Source organism: Danio aesculapii, chromosome 9, assembly GCF_903798145.1.
Source record: "Danio aesculapii chromosome 9, fDanAes4.1, whole genome shotgun sequence".
NCBI classification, from domain to species: Eukaryota; Metazoa; Chordata; class Actinopteri; order Cypriniformes; family Danionidae; genus Danio; species Danio aesculapii.
The window spans coordinates 18932589-18953082 of record NC_079443.1 but is presented as its reverse complement, the minus strand read 5'-3'; the positions used below and the strand labels follow the sequence as shown (position 1 = coordinate 18953082).

General features: G+C 36.6%; 1 protein-coding gene across 1 annotated transcript; it reads left to right on the top strand.

The window, feature by feature from the left end:
* The first annotated feature begins 12 nt into the window (after window positions 1-12).
* Window positions 13-19969, top strand: cryl1 (crystallin, lambda 1). Its single transcript, XM_056465135.1, has 8 exons — window positions 13-164; window positions 615-722; window positions 2101-2227; window positions 4919-5080; window positions 7558-7752; window positions 17858-17966; window positions 19392-19498; window positions 19583-19969. The coding sequence occupies exons 1-8, from the start codon at window positions 124-126 to the stop codon at window positions 19679-19681; spliced, it is 948 nt and encodes a 315-aa protein (XP_056321110.1). The 5' UTR covers window positions 13-123; the 3' UTR covers window positions 19682-19969.
* Window positions 19970-20494: the final 525 nt, after the last annotated feature.

The window sequence follows — 20494 nt, the reverse complement described above, 5'->3', positions numbered from 1 at the left end:
AGGCGCCGTAGCCCCGCCTGTTCCTCACACACATGACAGCCTGAAGTCTGCTGATTTGGGGAGTTGGGGGCTCCTGGGAACCAACCAACCGATTGTGTTTTGACGTTTGTAAACGAGACTGCAATGAGTTCATTAAAAGAAAAGATCATCACTGTTGTCGGAAGGTGAGAGCTAACTTAAATGAGCCTGTCAGATTGTGCAGACGTGATTATCTAACACAAACGGAAAAGCTGAGCGCTCTTTGAACTCTGCTGTGATGGAGTAATAGCACATTCATTAACACCATATCAGAATAGTGCATGTGAGAAATAAAAAGTGCAATAATTTATAATCAAATTAAAATGAGCATGTGATATTGCGCTTAAAATGCATATTTGTAAATAATTTATTTAGATGTTTATGGTTTTTACATAATACTTTTCATGCATGATCTTCAATGGCTTTAAACTTCTGACTTCATATTTGTATTCATGCACTCAATTTAAGTCTCTGTTTTAAGTCATGTTTCTCATTTGAATACGTACAGGTAATGCATTGAGCTTGATGTCTACTTCTATTTGACAGACTCACAATGCTATATTTTTCCCCCACTTTACATGTATGTGGCATTAAAGCGGTCTGATTGGCCGCTCCTGGGCCATGGTTTTCCTGAGTGGAGGTTACAAAGTCAAACTCTATGACAACAAACCAGGACAGGCATCAGGGGCCATCGCAGAGATCAGGTCAGTAGTAAAACAGGAAAGATAATATAACTCCTCACACTTCACATTTAATTACCTTCTCATTCTCAGTTTATATTCTCTTTATTAATTTAATATTCTTTATTATTAACATCACTGATTAATCTCTTTCAAAGCAAGTTTAAAGTTACTATAAATAAACAGATGTCAAGTTAGGGCCTGACATATAAAAAAAGACACATTAAAAAATTAAAAATAGTAATAAATGTATGACCAAATATTAGTTTTCTTTAACTTGTTTAGTAGTTCAATGTTCCTTAATTCAGCTCCTCTGTCACCAGAGGGAGTTGTAGGGTTTTCTGTTTGCTTCAGATCTCAACCACGTTTGCTTAAAGACTGCAAACACAATACTAGAACTCCCTCTCTCTCCATGTATATGTGCTAACACATTTGTGTACACTACTAATATACAGACATTCAGAAGCATGTTTACAAACCTCTGGCAGATACTGTGTGAATTGAACTCTTCAATATGTTTCATGTTTTAAATTATGAAAAACAATCATTAAAATGTGAACAAAGACAATTGTGATCCCAGGAGTTATGTTCTGTATTCTAGAACTTCATGGTTTTCAATTCAAACCCAAAATATTGATGCAAATAAAACATTTATGCCTTGAATGTCATGTGTTTATTTTTAGCATTTCATTTTAGATTGGTCTGCTTGTTTTAATTAATTAATTAATTTAATTGCATTTCAGTCATCCTGAGGACACCTTGAAAGTTTGCTGAGGCCTCCTGGTTGAGAACCACTTACTATAATCCAGTAATGCTAGATTAGGACACAGTAAACAATAATTTTCATACAGAGCTGCGTCAGTTAAAGTCTGTGTGAATTGGAAGTTACTACAGACTTTTATTTCAGTTTGATGATGTATTTCCAGCTGAAAAGTAATATAGAGTAGGGGGCGGGGTTTTATTTTTGTGTAGCTAACTAAGGCCTGGAGGGGCGTGGCTAAGTATATTTCACCCAAGCTGTCAAACTGACATCATCAGAGAAGAACTTGCATTTCAAAGCCAAAGCAAATGGTCAGATTTTGATTGAAGAGTACCATCGCAAACGTTAATTCCTTTCAGTGGCAGGGGATTAATGAACACTGATTAATTGATCACGTTAAGACTAAAAATGTGTGCTAGCAAATTCATTTTCATTTGTGATTGTGAATTTTGATTTCATGCACTTTCGGAGCAAATACTGAAGGGTGTAATTTAGAATGCACTATAACACAACTGTATGTGCAACAGATGGCTTTTCAATCGTACATCATCTTTGGAACATGATTAATTTGCACAGACCGGTTGTTTGGGAGGATTTGTATGTCACTGAATGTTAAGCTGAAGGTTGGGTTTGTGTGAGCAGGAAACAGCTTGAGGAGCTTCAGCAAGCCAAAATGCTGAGAGGAAACCTCAGCGCCGCAGAGCAGTTGAGTCGACTCAGCAGTCATGAGGACTTACAGCAGGCCTTAGATGGGGCTTTCTTTGTCCAGGTATGATTTCCTCAAACATAGGGGACTTCCCGTTGAGCCAAAAATAACAAATAAACAGAAGACAAACATTTGTCTTGTGCTTATTGAGAAAAAGCAGAGCAATACCATAGAAAGTCAATCTTGCCATAAAGAAGTTACGTTTTCACCAAAATATCAAAATCGTTTTTAGATTTTTTTTGTAAGCAAGTATTTTTAATATTTCTATAAAAAAAATTTTTAAGTACTGTAAAAATACTCAAAAATGTCTCTGTCAATGTTTTCAAACTATTAGATTTGATTTACCAAAGTCACACAAGTGCCAATTTCACACCTGTCACACATCCATAAGCAAAGTGGCACATACATAAGCAAACTTTTCCCTCATAAACGCAAAAATATAAAATAAAATCAATTGTGTTTGTTCTACAGTGAGCCAACTCTTATCCTTTTAGATGAGCATTTTTTCTTTTGAGTTGTGCAGTTTAATTCACTTAATTTCTACAAAATATGTTGTTTACTGTAAACTCACAAACTTTTTAGGTCACATCCACAGGGTGTCCACGGTGTCTTAAAAAGTCTTAACATCTTAAATTTCAAAAACAAAATTTTAGGCCTTAAAAAGTCTTAAATTCACTGAAATATGGTCTTGTAAGTCCTTAACCAATTTAAATGGGTCTTAATTTTCCTTTGTAAAGCTACCCAATTTATTCAACACACATCCAATCACCAACAATCCATCTCAATAAAACTTTTACTTACTCTCAGGGCCATTTATATAGAAGTTTTGTTAAAGTTTTGTTGAGAAAAATAGTATTTACAGAACTAGGGTCTGTTTGTTTTGACGTTATTTGGGTAAGAAATTAGAATTAGTCTTTTGATGGCGAAATTTTTTTTTTCTGCTGGGCCATTAAAAAACCCTTAACGTTTAGCCCTATGTAAATCTGAAATGTCATCCATGATGGATTAAAAAAGGTCTTAAAAGTCTTACATTTGATTTGTTGAAACCTGCATCCATAACGCATGTTTATTTCCCTCATTTAAAATCGAAACAATGTTTACAGATTTTTTGATCCCATAACTCTGTGGTTAGTTGTTTTGGAAAATATTAACAGATGTCTCAATATAATGTTAACAGATATAATTTCTCTGTGAATTTATGCTTCAAGTTTTTACTGCAAATGTCGCATTTATAATGCTGGAATTGCTCTGCAAGTATTTCATGAGTAGAGAAAAAAAGAGTGATCACATGAGATAAACCATCATTCCTCATCTAATTGTTTAGTCACTGCGCAAGCCGCATTAAACCAGAAGCGTGGCTGTAGATTTTCTTCTGAAATTGCTAGAACATTGCATGATGTCTTGCTCATTTTTGTTAATGTGATTAAGTGTTGGAATTTGCACCCCAGTTTAATTATTAAGTGTGCTCGGATAGCTCTGTTTGCAGACCATTTTGAGACGTGTAAACAAAAACAAGGGTCCCAACGTCTTTCCTGTTTTACATTTTTAATTTCTATAGCATCCGAGAATACAAAAAAGCCACATATTGATAAATAACATTATGATGGCTGTTTTAACATTGAGTTATGATTGAATTGTCTCTTGTCACAGTTATGAAGTAGTTTGATAACAAGCAGGAAATGTTCTTGGGCCAATGACATCATCACATTGAAATGGTCTACAGACAAAAGTATTTTTTTTTCTTTTAAAGCTATGCAGGTGTTTGTTCATGTTGGGAAACTACAATTATTGATTTACACTACACATAATTAATATCTGCCTGCTTTCTGTCATGCTCCATTTTTTACAGAGAAGAAAATAATGTAATCCTTGATATTTAATCTGAAAATATGCATGATAGAGTCTCTTTTCGGTCTGCTGGCTATGATCTGTTCCTTCTAGTTATTTTCTTATTTTAGATCTCTCTGTTAATATGAAATGAACAACAGACAGTGCAGTCTGCTCTTTGATTTTATTTCCAAATCACACACTTTTTCTTTTCCAGTTTTTCACAGACATTTGCGATGTATTTTTAATACCTCTAATGCCTATAAGCAGTGTTTACCATAATATTTCCTTCTAGCACAGGAAATACAAAATGAAAATGGAAATCTGTCAAAAATGAGGAAAGGCGCGTCAATGTATTCAATAGCAGCAAAGTTAATTCAGGGAAAGTTTTGAGAACAAGTTATGCAACATACATGTGTTTCGTAACACAAACTGACATATTACAGATTGTAATATTAAGCATTCATAATATTACCGCTGAGCCTTAGGTGTTATTCATAATCTTCGTGAGTTTTTTTTAAATTATTTTGTTTATAATTAAAGTCTCATAACTCGACCTTTAGTAAAATTACTGATTTGTCTGTGACATTTTTTCAAGTATTAATAATAGATGTATGATACATAATCCAGTAGACTCAGTGAGTAATTATTCCTGTTTGTTTCATCAGTAGTGAGATGTTATAGTTCATGTTATTATTCGGGTCATATTTTTTGTGTCATTTATAGTGTCAGAATAAATGGTGTCACTGGTGTCATTTATTATTTCTACACATGTATTTCCATCCTGTTTCTGTCTGTGTGCTTCTCTGTGCTTTTTAATGTAAATATTGTTGGTACAACTTTAATAATGGTACATTTCACATGGTTACCTTTCCTATATTTTGGACGATCTGTTCTTTGGAACCATGACCATTTTTTTGTTACCAGGAGAGTGTATTTGAGGACCTGGAAGCAAAGCAGAGCGTCTTTCATGCGGTGGAGGAGCTGGTCTCAGAAAGCGTGATCCTCAGCAGCTCAACATCCTGCCTGATGCCAAGCAATGTGTTCTCTCAAGTCCAGAACCAAACCCGCTGCATCGTATCCCATCCGGTTAGTTATGATTACAGTCTGTAAGAGATTATTTTGTAGAAGTTTAGGTTTATTAGTTTATTATATTACACATAAACTATGGGGTTAAGCAAATTTGAGGCCACAATGAAAATCAAATACTTAGTTTTTTTTTTTAAAGCAATGTAAAAAAGGAGAGACATATTGAAAACAAGCATAGTTCACCCAAAAATAATAAAAGAAATTCTTAAATTATTTTTTTACTCACCCTCAGCTCATCCGAAGATGTAGGTGACCTTATTTTCTTTGAAGATTTTTTGCTGAAACTGAATGCAAGGAGTCAATAAAAACATACAAGTGAAGAAAATTAACAATGGTCTACAGATGTTCATAATAACTGATTAACCGGTAACCAAAAGGGTGCACTTTTACTGATTAATGGTTTCACTTAAACGATTAAATAAATATATAATTTTTATAGTTTTGCTGCATAAACCTGCAACACATATTTGTTAACTCACGGGAAGGTAACACGTGCATCAACACGTGCCTACAGACATATTTAACCAAAGAAGCAAAATGAAAGAAGGATATTGCTGGTCACAGATTGACACAGATGAGTTGATGCCAAACCAGCACTGACACTGATCGCCTCTGTCCTTGATCCACGTCATTTACACTTCTATTTATTTGCACAATTGGAGAAAGAAGCAAAAATTTTTAGATTTGTGCGCTGCTTTGGAAACAAGTTGAAGCGTCTGGGTTTTCTCTCCATCAGCGCCCGCTCCGGCACCGCTCATAAACACAACAAATAGGCTATAGTTTTAATGATTTAGTGTACAGCCAACCTATTTTCCATTTGGAAAATTACTCTTATTAATAGTTCTCATAAAATATCAATTTTTAAAATCACTACATAATCTTCTAAGCAAACAAATCCAAAGATTTTTTTTAAATTTGCACAATGATAACTCCGCACCAAACTGAGACTTTCATTTTATAGCTTATAAAACATGTATGCAAATGAATGCAATAACATATGTAAACAACAAAATTGTTATATGCTATAGTAACCTACAAAAAGTTAACATATGAGCCTTGTCATTGTCTTTTATCACACGCAGTGTGCACAAACCGCAAGTGAGATGAAGGAAATGAAAGCACCCAAGCTCTAAGGTAAAATCAGATGGTCAAGAAGACATAGTCTTTAAAATAATGACTTCTATTAAAATGTTGACAGGGGTTTGTTAAAGGCATATTTTTCATGGAGCGATCGATTTGAGGTAACCTGCTACTTTTGTTTGACTTTGATTTGAGAGAAAAAAAACATGACTAGAAAAAACAGCCTATGGTGGTTTAAAAGGATTCAGTCAGTGTTTTTTGTTTTTTTAAATCTACATTTAAGTGAAAAATAACCAAGACAGGACTCATTATTTTATTCTTTTTATTCTTTTATTATTTTTTATGCTGTTGCAAACATTACAGGTGCGTGAGGATGTTCTGTTGTTATGTTCTGTATGCTGCTGCTCGCATGTTAAAATAAATCAGTATTTTAAAATGCAATCTTTAATGTGTCAAATAAAAAACAGACGCGTCAATTAATTTTTTTAATTAAGTAATAATTTAATATTAATCTGACTGGTTAATATTTGGCGGCGGTTGTCGGTTGGCAAAATTAACCGAAATAAGCATCCCTAAAATGGTCTTTTGAAGTAAATCAGTTTGTGATTTTTTTTTTTTTTTTTTTTTTAATTTATTTTATTTTTTTAATTTAATTTAATTTTTTTAATTTATTTATTTGTATTATTATTTTTTTTTACAAGATTATAAATTAATGGCTACAGTTTAAATTGTCTTGATGGTTGCCTCAATTGCAGTATAGTAATAACTATCAAACTTTCTCTCAGCATTCAGAACTTATTTTTAACTTAGTTTTAAGCTTTTTGGATTATATTTACATAGACATGTTATCTTGCAAACGGTAATCCAGGGGTGAAAAACAGGGTGTATGAAGGAGAAAATGTGAAAAACATGACTGTGGGGGGGCAGTATAAAGAGTGCGCGCTTCAGATTGCTCTGGACTTTTATGGCTTTAACATTCAATAAAGTCTGTTGTTCTGGTATTGAAAATCTCGAGACTGAGCGTGGTTAATTAATGGACACCACAAGACGCGTCATGTTTTTCTTGTCAGTCCTGTGATGAAGAATGCAGCTAATTATCAGGTCCAGAGAGGTTTTACTGGACTTTGTTTCCTTCCATACCCAATGGAAATTCCAGTTTATTTACATGACAGTAAGGACTTGCTGGCTTTGGTGTCCTTCGGAGATGTTTGAGGCAAACTATTCACCTTCACCAGCAATTAGTGAATGTTTAATCCCAAATACCGAACATATACGGTCAGGCATTCAGTTAGTGAGGCCTTCATAGTGTTGAGAAATCCAATACAATCTGGAGGTCTTGATTAACACACCGGGACAAATAAAGTGGTGTCATTTCCTGTTTTTTTTAAATGTGATAGGTAAACCCGCCCTACTATGTGCGTCTGGTGGAGTTGGTGCCCCACCCCGAAACCCTGCCTGCTGTGATGGAGGTTGCTTACTCTCTGATGACAGATGTGGGACAGGCACCTGTGCGCCTCAGGAAGGAGATAGATGGTTTTGCTTTAAACCGGGTTCAATATGCCATCATTGCTGAGTCCTGGAGGCTGGTTCAGGTTAGTCAAGTCACAGAATAAAATCAAATAGCACTTACAGTCATGGTTATTCTGCCTGAAGGTAAAAAAGTATGAGATAAGTCATGTGGAGTAATAAAAAAAAACATATTCAGGCTTTTATAGAATAATTAGTCAAATAAGTCTTGGAGCATATAGACAATTATAGATAATAGTATAATATACTATTTATTATATTCTATATTTAAGCTAACTTTCAGATATTTGGGGTAATTCAAATTTGAAAAAGCATTCAGAAAGGATGCATCACATTGATCAGAAGCTATGCTTAAAACTATACTATGTATACACACACACACACAGGCCACTTTATTAGGTACACCTGTCCAACTGCTCGTTAACGCAAATTACATTTAGGCATGTAGACATGGTCAAGACGATCTGCTGCAGTTCAAACTGAGCATCAGAATGGGGAAGAGAGGGGATTTAAAGGGCACCTATGGTGAAAAATCTACTTTTAAAGCTGTTTGGACAGACATGTGTGTAGGTATAGTGTATAGACCGTCATATTGGGGTGATATAAACACACCCAGTCCTTTTTTTTCAAATTTAACAGCATAAAAATGGTGGACTAATTGGAGCAGTTTTCAGATCGACCGCAACTTGGCATAGGAGTGCGGTCCCCCCACCCACCAATATTGATCGTTACTTTATAACGACATTATTGATCATTACTTTGTAACGACATTGTGTGTGACTCATCGTGGCAGCTCCACAACAAATGCATAAATACTGATTGGTAAAATTCTTACTGTAGTATTTCTCACAAATGTTACGTGAGATCTGCTTCCTGAGGCAGCTGAGGGCGGCAATTGAGACATACTGACAGGCACGTGGGAACGGTGGGCAAACGGTGGGACTAGCCTTAAAGGCCCAGTACAAAAAAAACAGCAACAAGCTTTTACCAGCTATAAAACAGAAACTTCAGACAGCTATAATAAATAATCTGATGGGTGTTTTGAGCTGAAACTTTACAGGCACATTCTGGAGACACAAAAGACTACTCTTAAATCTGGAAAAAGGGGTAAACTAGGTGTCCTTTAATTGACTGAACGAGGCATGGTTGTTGTTGCCAGACAGGCTGGTCTTTCTGAGTATTTCAGAAACTGCTGATCTACTGGGATTTTCACGCACAATCATGTCTAGGGTTTACAGAGAATGGTTCAAAAAAGAGAAAATATTCAATGAGCGGTAGTTCTGTGGGCGTAATTGCCTTGTTGATGCCAGAGGTGAGAGGAGAAAGGCCAGACTGGTTCGAGTTGATAGAAAGGCAAGAGTAACTCAAATACTGGTTTCTTGAACATGACAATGAGTTCACTGTACTCAAATGGCCTCCACAGTCCCCAGACTCAATTCAATAGAGCACCTTTGGGATGTGGTGGAACAGAAGATTTGCATCATTTGCATCAATATGGACCAAAATCTCTGAGGAATATTTCCAGTGCCTTGTTGAATCTATGCCACGAAGGTTTAACCTCCTAGGGCTTGAGTGTCCACATACGTGGACAGAACATTTTAGCTCTTAAGTGGCTATTTCAAATACTTTGAATATTTTATATTTTGTTAGACATACAGGGTCATCCTGCAACTGTTTTGCAGCATATGAAATGTTTTAACAAAATGATTATTTCAAATAAATTGTCCTTTCTACTGTCTGTTAATCCTGTAAAGTTTTCAGCGTGAATATTTTAGCTGTCATTATATAAAAACAATGAGTCACTTAAAGTTGGTGTTGTTTTGATCTGGTTAAGGGTGAAATTATGTTGTAAAGACTTATTGTTTATGGTAAAATCAGTGTAACAAACAGCTTCTCATGGTTATTTGCTTTTAATAATGCATCTATTTTTTTAGTTTCTACTCTACAACAGACTATTTCCTCATATGTGAGGAAAAATATATGGCTGAAACATCTCATTACTTTTTTCTGAACAGGAACATCTCATCAAATTCAGCTAGCTAGAAATAATAAGTCAATCTATTAATAGAAAGGAAAGTGAAATTAAAGGAAACAAAGAATGAAAAGAGACTATTGTAATTGGTAAAACCCAGACATAACTACGTCCATATCTGTGTCACTGTTTACAAATGAGGGGAAAAAACAAAAACAAATGGTCCTTTTTCTTAGTTTCTCTTGAGAAACTTTCAGAATAGCCAGCTTATCTTTCCTCACACTGGTGGTTTTTGTCCTGGTTGTACAGTACATCTGTACAACAGTGTATCGAATGAACATGGGGAAAGTTAGGTGATCTGCTTTAAAAAAACAAGCTCTCTCAGCTCTGCCCACAAGCAAAAAAACAGGACACAAGTCAAAAGTCAAGAAAGCACTTATACACACACAATAGACACCTTACTTTGAACTTCAAGAGTCACAAACTGACTTTTTCATTGTTAATCTGAGTAATTGACATTCAAAAACAAAACTGAAATTGTTTGCACTGTCAGGGGTGTATTATAGGGGTGTATACGTCACAAAACTGTGGGAAGATGATTCACTGTGACTCTGAATGATGTTCAATAGTCAGGTGTGTCAGTGTGCCTTGGTTAGGTGAAGAACACAGCGTGCAGCAGAGGTGTGGTAACATGTTCTGAATTGGTTTGATTGTGTTTTAATCAAAGAGAAGTCAACTCTTTAAAGAACCCTTAATTTTAGTTGTAGCCAATCATACATATTGTAGTGAACTCGGTGTTACCTACCTACCTACCTGATAGTTTTAATTAAGCATCCAGCATGGATAACCAGATATGACACGCATCACTTGTGAGAATTTACTTTATATTTATAAACAAACAAGCAAAACAGGAAGCAATATAAGGTCTAATACTGATATTGCGTGATGGCAACATTTGGCATATCCATAAATTCCAAGTTTGAATAATGGTATGCTTAATGTATTATGCACCTGTTAGTAATGAGCGTACCAGAAATGACCAAAGATGATTGCCCTGTTGACCTTTGATAAAGACCCTTATCATACATAAATAATGCTGAATAATCAAAAGCTTTTATGGACAACATAATATCACTTCTATTAATCTCATCATCATATCATGATTTACTCACCCTCATGTTGTTTAAGAGCTGCATTTTCTTTCATCTGTGGAAGACAAAATATATTTAGTGGAATGTTCAGACTGCACTTTTCATACAGTAACAATGAAGAACAGTGAGTAAATGATGGCATTTTTAAAAAATAAAATATTGTATGTTACAGCTGAATCAAAAAGCTTAGAATGACCAAGAGCCGACACTCAATAGACCTTTTTCACAGCGGAATTGAATACCGGAAGCGCCCTCCGAAGCAATGTTTGGCTTATTCCGGTTAATGCTATCAGTCACAGGAAACATGACAGCCTCAGGACATTGGATGACATTTTCACTGTCAACTTTGCCTTAATTTGGACAAGAACCGGTTGTTCGCTTGGTTAATGAACGGATGTAGCCTAAATAAATCAGCATTTAAAAGGAATTTGTGCAGAAAATGTGTCTTACGCAAAGCGTTTGCAACATTAGGTCACAGTAAGGTGCGCAGCCAACAGCATAAGATCTGCTAACTCAAGCCATTCGTTAGCAAAAATAACTATTTAACATCCAGCAGGATTAGTTTTATGTTAGTAGTTGTCTGTAAGCTGTGCTAACCCCCTCCTTCCTTTGTATTCAGGGTCAGATACAGGCAAGTTGCTATCGGTCAATGCGAAGCCCCATAATGACAGGTTGCTTAATGCTCGGAAGGTTTACTCAAGTCTGGAAACATAATTTAGCTCCAACTCACCGGAAAAAATAAAGATATTTGTTGTTGTGTTCAGTGTTTGAATACGATTATATTAAAGCACTTCAGTTTTCCACTAATTACTTAATTTTAAAGCAAATATCTTCAAAACAGTCTGTCTGTAGCGTATAGGGTGTGTTTCTGAATCTTCAGGTTAAAGTTAGTTCATGTTCCAGTTCATTTTGTTCATCTGCTTTGAATGTTTTAATTATTTATTTAAAGAACAGCAAATAACATTTTACAACACAAAAAAATATACATGCCAGGGGGTAATTATAAATAAAATACAAATATACAAAATGTACATATGTAATAATTAAATAAATACATTATAGAGTTCACAGTTTTTTTAAAGTGGGTAGGCTTCCTTGTTTAAAGAGTCTCTGATGCTGGTAATATACAAGCATATTTCAGTGATCAATACCTTAAAATTTGGTTGCTTATTAGTAAATTAGACAGTAAAGCCAAAAAGTACATTTTCCCACAATGATGAAAGAGGTTTTGAACACTGAAAATTGTTGTTAATCTTTTGCACCTCTTCCTTTTGACTGAGTATGTACAATACCAAAATAAGTGTAAAACCGTCTCCTCGTATTCATTACAAAAATACAATTTACATCAATTCCACTTTTAAAATTTGTAAATAATGTTTTGCTGGATAAAATCTGTGGAAAAGTTTATAGGATATTTCTTTAATTTAGTTTCTAACCTGATATTTCTGTGGTAACAGCCACACTTTTTTTTCAGCAAATCAAGTCACCCTTTACATTTACATTTACATTTAGTCATTTAGCAGACGCTTTTATCCAAAGCGACTTACAGATGAGGACAAGGAAGCAATTTACACAACTATAAGAGCAGCAGTGAACAAGCGCTATAGACAAGTTTCAGGTGTGTAAAAGTCTAAGAGCAAAACATTAGTAGAAAATATATATATATATATATATTTTCTTTTTTTATTTTATTTATTTATTTTTTTTTTGAGAGAGAGAGAGAGAGAAAGAGGGCACAGTGGTATAGCCAGAGAGGCAGTTGCAGATTAGGAAGGAAAGTGGAGACTAAACAGTTGCGTTTTTAGTCGTTTCTTGAAGACAGCAAGTGACTCTGCTGTTCTGATGTAGTTAGGGAGTTCATTCCACCAACTGGGCAGATTGAATGTGAGAGTTCGGGAAAGTGATTTCTTCCCTCTTTGGGATGGAACAACGAGGCGACGTTCATTCACAGAACGCAAGTTTCTGGAGGGCACATATATCTGCAGAAGTGACAGCAGATACGAAGGAGCACAGCTAGAGGTCACTTTGTAAGCAAACATCAGAGCTTTGAATTTGATGCGGGCAGCAACTGGCAGCCAGTGCAAACGGGTGAGTAGCGGAGTGACATGTGCTCTTTTGGGTTCATCAAAGACCACTCGTGCTGCTGCGTTCTGAAGCAGCTGAAGAGGTTTGATAGAACTAGCTGGTAGCCCGGCTAGCAGAGAGTTGCAATAGTCCAGTTTGGAGAGGACAAGAGCTTGAACAATGAGTTGAGCAGTATGTTCAGATAGGAAGGGTCGGACCTTTCTGATGTTGTAGAGTGCGAATCTGCAAGATCGAGCAGTTCTAGAAATGTGGTCAGAGAAGTTCAGTTGGTCATCAATCGTAACTCCAAGGCTTTTTACCATTTTGGATGCAGTGATGGTTGCTCCATCCATCTGGATTGAAAAGTTATGGTGAAGAGTCGGGTTGGCAGAAACTTCAAGCATTTCCGTTTTCATGAGGTTAAGCTGGAGATGATGATCTTTCATCCAGAGTGAAATGTCTGACAGGCAGGCTGAAATGCGAGCTGGAACCGAGGGATCGTCAGGGTGAAAAGAGAGGTATAGCTGGGTGTCATCAGCATAGCAGTGGTAGGAAAAACCATGTTTCTGGATGACTGTTCCTAAAGATGCCGTGTAGATAGAGAAGAGAAGTGGCCCAAGAACAGAGCCCTGAGGTACCCCAGTGTTTAGATGCTGTAGGTTGGACACCTCTCCCCTCCACGACACCCTGAATGACCTGTCCGAGAGGTAGGAACTGAACCATTGAATAACAGTGCCTGCGACGCCCAGTGACTCAAGCGTAGATAGCAGGATCTGGTGGTTTACAGTGTCAAAAGCAGCTGATAAATCCAGCAAGATGAGGACCGATGATTTAGAGTCTGCTTTAGCCAGTCTGAGATCCTCCACGACCGAGAGCAGGGCAGTCTCAGTTGAGTGGCCTTTCTTAAAGCCAGATTGCTTGTTGTCCATGAGGTTGTTGAGTAAGAAAGTCTAGGACTTGATTGAACACTACTTTCTCCAAAATCTTGGCCATGAATGGAAGCAGGGATACCGGTCGGTAGTTTTCAAGTTTAATAAAGACATCCAATAAAACTTTATATAAGGAACAGTAGTGATTTCTTTTTGGAAAAGAGTTCGAAAAGAGCTCTATTATTACTCTTGGTATTTACTGTAAAACAAGTTTTGCCAACATAAGATTTAGTAAAATCAGAAGACGATGGTCTTGATTATTGCCACTAAATAACATATGGGTCTCTGCAGGAATTGAACCAATAACAGATAAAAACTTGCAGGGTTATTGAGATACTGTGATGAGAAAGGAATTCAATGTAAGAAAAGTTTACCATCCTTATTATAAAACTGACTAACCAAATTAGTTTTGTTGTAAAAAAAATAGTATTTGTATTAGTTGTCTATTATTCCAATGTGGGGGAAAATTATGCTTATATATTAATGACCTTGATAAGAGCACTTGTTTGTGTAAGGCAGATAACTTAACTGGAATTTTGTCTATACGGTAATTTCACATCTAAATAAAACTAAGACCACCAATATTTGATAAAACATAATGATCTCCGCTTTGAAGTGCATACTGCACATGAGAGTACTCTGGCATATCACTTGAAATGAAGGACATTCATTCCATCTAATTAATTTCACCCATGATTTCCTCTGTCCTTTGTCTTTTCGTGGAAATTGAGGTAAGGATGTTGTTGTTTATAAGCTGGAGCAGCCGGGAACGCAGCAATAACAGTGACGAGACGACCCTGCCATTCTATCATACTCTGTTCCATTGGAACCGGATGTTGTGAAACGCTGTTTCGCTTACCGGAACCAGGAAGTGTGAAAAAGGCCTATAGAACGATCTATTGCAACAGTAGCGCCCAGCAACAGCCCCGCGATTCCGCCATTTTGGAGTGAAAGCGATCGGCTGTCCATTAGATCTCGCGATGACAAGCAGCTGCTTCGTTTTTTATTTATTTATTTAAAAAGCGCATTAAAGCTGAGCTACAACCTGAAAGACGACAATACAACACTTACTATCACAATCATCAGCACTTTTAATAGTTTATTTTACAGACTTATAATATGGCGTTGTTCTATTGGAATTTTCATTCCAAAATGGCCACAGCGCCATCTAGTGGCTGTTTCCCAAATCGCACTAGAGTGTCGCCTCTTGGTGATGCTATGCTCTTTGGCTGAATGATAAGACCTTTATTTCAATCAGATTATTGATCAGATGTTCCAAAATACTAAGTTTAACTTTATATATTACGTCTTTTTGATTGATTTAAGTTGAGATAAATAGAAAAGTTAAATTGATTCAACTAAACGATTTAATGGGGTGACGCAATGGCGCAGTAGGTAGTGCTGTCGCCTCACAGCAAGAAGGTCACTGGTTCAAGCCTCGGCTGAGTCGGTTGGCGTTTCTGTGTGGAGTTTACATGTTCTCTCTCTGCGTTCGCATGGGTATCCTCTGGGTGCTCCGGTTTCCCCCAGTCCAAAAACATGTGGTACAGGTGAATTGGGTAGGCTAAATTGTCTGTAGTGTATGTGTGTGAATGAGTGTGTATGGATGTTTCCCAGAGATGGGCTGCGGCTAAAAGGGCATCCGCTGCGTAAAACATATGCTGGATAAGTTGGTGGTAACCCCACATTAATAAAGGGACTAAGCCGAAAAGAAAATGAATGAATGGATGAATAATAGATTTAATGTCTAAATTATTTCTTTACAGTGTATACTCGGTGTTATGAAATGAAGGAAATCTTCTTGAATGGTTTTACAGTTGGGGAAGGAGTGGTTGTTAATCCATTAGATTTTACAATAAGTATTCCTCCTTGAATTGATTTTCCTTATTCTTCATTTCCTTGTCAGTTGTGTTATATTGTGTATTCATTGAGGAGATACTTAAACTTGTCTAAAACATCTGTAAACATTTTCAAGTCTATCTTGTGTTCTACCCTATTTCGGGGTTTTTTTTTTTCCTTCCGTCTTTTTTTTCCTTCTTTTTTCATCAGTAAATTTTTTTTGAAAAGAATTTCAAAAGAATTTTTTCTTCGAGCTGCTTGGTTGTGTGTGACCAAGCCTTAAAAAAAGTCATGCTGATGAACCAGTTAAACCAGCATGCAAACATGTTATTGCATATTCTTAACTTTTTGTTTGCTACAATTTAAGAAAACAATGACATGAGCTGATCTTATCTAATTATTGTTCAAAGACTTTCACAAGTGCTGTAGTGTCTCCTTTTCAAAGTGAAATCTTTTGTTAATTTAAAAGTCTTATTAAAGCAATTAGCACTGATTCACCGTGAACACAGTCTAGATTTCACAACACCTCATTTGTTAGAGATTTTCAAAAACCCATTGAAGATTTATTCATTCTTAAGCCCTTTTTTGTGAGTCTGCTCTTATCTGATTGGTCAGTTTTTCGTGATGAGAGCGCATTGGAAAGCACCCATTTTTGGATTTCCTCTCTGGAAGCATTCCCAATCCTCATTGACATCACACATTAAAAAATACAGAGTTTCGTCAAGTATGTGCTCGCTGAGTGATTGAACTCTGCTTGTTCATAAATTCTCTCATCTTAAAACAACAAATCGCTCTGATGCACTGTACATGAGAGCTTGTACAGAAAGTTTTTGTGAAAATAGATGTCACTCCATATACAATAAATTTTTTATAAATGCTGTTTATATTATGTCAGCAACACAAACTAAAGTGTTCAATCCAGGGTTCTTGGGCAACTAGTTAAGGCCACAAACTGATATTATGCAAATTTGTTGCACAACTGACACCTTATTTGCAAACCAGTTGTTTTGAGTGTTCACAATCTGTTCAGTACTATTTACTATTGGTATTTAGGAGACAGTAGGGCATTTTCGGTGCCGTTTAATGTTTAAAACTTGATGTTTAAAAACCACCTGAGCAGCTGTAATTCACACTGCATGAAAGGTATACTCAAAAAATCATAAACAAATGTTATTCCCTCTGCATACTGAAATGACAGTATGTCCACATCATCTTATATCCTACATGAGAAGACTGTTTAATGGGGAATTGGAGTGTTTATTCTGTGTTTATTTTATTTGACTTAATAATAACATGTTTTACCATGTTGAAAAGTAAGATGGAATTCACATGGGCCCTAATAACTAACTGTTACTTAAAAGTTTTAAGTAGAAATTGTTCAACTTTTTTCGTACTACCTGAAAATCCAGTTTGATCTGATGTTTGTAATACCTTTCAGCCTTCTACAAAGTCTCGCTTACTGAAGACTCGTTCTTGTATTTATGGTAGAAGAGGTGACATTTTGTTGCTTTTTTTAAATGATGAGGAACATTTTAAAGTTTGGATGTTGCAGATTTTCAGCTCAAATCCACCCATGCTTCCTCTCACAGGTCAGGCAGCCCTTTGAGAGAGCGCCAGCTCTGGAAAGTAGAGCAGCTGGGAAAGCTAATGGCAGCCCCTGGTGATTACCGTAGAGGAAAGGCCTCTTTTCACGGTTTCCCCAGCCAGTCCGCCGCCTGGCGACGCTAGGATAACAGCCTCGTTGTTGCACGCAGGAAATGAACAAAGACCACCCTGTCCCCCTCCTAAACCCGTCCCCCACTGCCCGTTCTGTATCCAAGCTTTGATTTCAGCACAGTCGGGCAACAGGTATCTGTAGCCACAGGTAATCCGAGTGCAAAGTGGGCCCAAAGCCTGGCACAACCAAGCTTGCTTTCCCCCTGCCAAACCATCCCATTATTAAGAGGACACTGAGTTAAATGATAAGAGAAATCCAATACAGTGGGAGCGGCTTTAGTGCTCTTCTGATGGGACCAAACGAGGGGGGGGCAACCCCCGTTTCCTCTCAATCGGGTGGACCAAGCCTTGTTGGCTGGACAAACTACTAAGCAGGAAGCTGTAATTTTAGGATTAGAAGATCGGAACATCAGTAAAGCACTTTTAGAAGCATTGTCTTTCATCCAAGCGTATAACACAGTACGAGCTGCCAAATGAACTTCTCTTTCTTCTCATCCAGGATGGAGTGATCTCAGTAAAGGACATCGATCTGGTGATGTCTGAGGGCCTGGGCATGCGCTACGCCTTCATAGGTCCCATTGAAACCATGCATCTCAACGCACCAGAAGGCAAGCTACCTATTAACCCATGCTTTAAAACATGGCATAGTGAAATGTTCTTTTAAATTAAGTACACAGAAGTTCTTGTTTTTAGCAGGGATGGAGGAAGAAATTGCTTTGGTGCTTGGGACCGCAAAAAGGGAGTCTGTGAAACCATGTTAACCTTTTGATTACCATCCACCTCACATGACCTTAAATGTGTTTGTGTGTTAAGAAAGTCCATAAAAGAAACTGAAATGAGCACAGACGTGTGTAAATACGCATGTGTTTTGAAAAGATCTCATGTTAGCGGTGAAAATCATAAGGCAGTGTGAAATCTGTAGGATGACCCTGCTCCCCTCATGAAATGTGCTTTGCCATGTGACAGTAGTTCTAACGTGGGATGGTGACAGATGAATTATTATTCTCAGGCCTGGCTTCTCGTACTGGGAGTGAGGCATTACAGTCTCACACTAGTGATAAAGCCCCCTGTATGCACTGCCTGTAGTTCCGCCCTCGTTCCTTCTTTCCATCACTGTATAATGGCACAGGTTCTTGGAAACAGTAAGCGAAGAACTGTGGCTGAACTTTCACTGGTGCACGTCTTATCTACCGAGAGCCCTTCTAAAAGCACTCATGCCCTTCAGAAGAGGAGCTACTCGATTCATGCTTGAGAAGTCTGCTTGAAAACAAAACAAAACAACTTTTATCTGCTAAGTCACTTTGAACACACTTTCCCAATGGTTATACAGTACATTTTGTGTTATTCAGAATGACAAGGCAGTGTTTAACTTACAAAATCTGAATTTTGTAATCTGGTTATTTGAAAAAAAGGGCTAATTGTTATTAGCGATGAATTGAATTGGGTTCAGAAAACTACTAATTGAGATGCTCTTTGTGCTCACATAACATAAAACATACTGAAATCCAGTTCCTGGAGGGCCACAGCTCTGCAGTTTAGTTCCTACTCTGCTTTAACACTCTCACCTGTAGGTTTCAAACAAGCCTGAAGGACTCAATTAGTTTGATTAGGTGTGTTTAATCAGGGTTAAAGCTAAACTGTGCAGAGCTGCGGCCCTCCAGGAACTGGATTTTACACTCGTGCTATAGACTATAAAGGTGATTGTGAGATTATTTGAATGAATCCCCTTTCTGTGAGACTCACATTAATGACTATGTATTGACAAACATCCAGAGTCCTTCACATAAAAATCATAGACAACTTATAGGAAGTCGAGGAAGGTTTCACTTTGTAAGTAAACTGTGCACAAACTAGCAATAGAAATGCACTAAAACATGGAATTCTTACATGCAGCCATTTAAAATGAATAAAAACATATCATAATACTTGCATTATGTTTTTAAAATCTAGAATATTTGAGACTTTTTATGTTGTTAATCTATTGTAAAAAAGCTAAAGAACTTTTAACTTCCAACTGTGTTTTGTCTGTACAGGTATGAAAGATTATCTTCAGCGCTACAGCGAGGGCATGAAGAGGGTTCTTAATACTTTTGGGCCTGTTCCAGATTTTTCTGGAGAGCCCGCAGCTAGAGTTATAAAAGTATGTTATGATAGTTTTAGAAATCTCCAGTTAAAATTCTTGTTGTAATGAGCATAAACGTAAATATTTTCTCACCTTTTTCAGGAGATCTGTGAACTGATTCCTGGCGAGCAGGAGCATCTATCAGCCAGGAGAGAGAGAAGAGATCAGCTGCTGATGGGACTAGCTAAACTCAAGGAATGAAGCTAGTCAATAAAAGGGAAATGGGTTGAAATCATGGTTTGAGCCCTTGTTGTTCTTGGTTGAATATTTCACTTTCAGTGTCTGATTACAGAAGAAAATGACTGAAGCGAAAGCTAACTTTACAAATTTCCTCAGAAGGTTGCTTTAATAATAAATTTCACCAATGCATTAACAGTATTTTTTAAAGTCCTAGATTTGTGATTAGACTACTTGTTTCATTGAATGTGCTGAAGCACTTTCTGGCTCGTGGAAATGTGAAATTTACAAATAAAGGGAAAAATGAAACCATTTCAATTTCGCAAGTCTTTGATTTGCATGATACACCAAGTGTCAGATGCAAAAAAAATACATTCCTCAGTAATGACAATGACTTCGAGGGCATTTTTGTGTCTGTGAGAACGACAGTTCACACAAGTGTAGCAGAATAAATAGATGTAGGGGTGATTTTTCTAGAAACAACGAATGAGTCTCGCTTATAAGCACTGATTGAATGTTTATTGTACCCATCGTTCCTTTGTATTTACTGCACTGGCCGGGCCAATTGTAACAGACACAGGTGTAAGTTGTAACACTTGCTGGGTCAGATTACACACAATTTAAGTTTAATTGAAATACTTTTAATTCTACATAGCAGAGTGTGTTCATTTATTTATCTATGAAAACAAGACTGGTTCATTTTTTTAATCTTTTGTATTATAGTGCTAGTATAATAAATATTTTATAATAAAATAAAATATAATAAAAAATAATAATAAAATTGCTTATTCACAAAAAAAGTGATACTTGAGGCTCACTAAAAACTGACAATTTAAC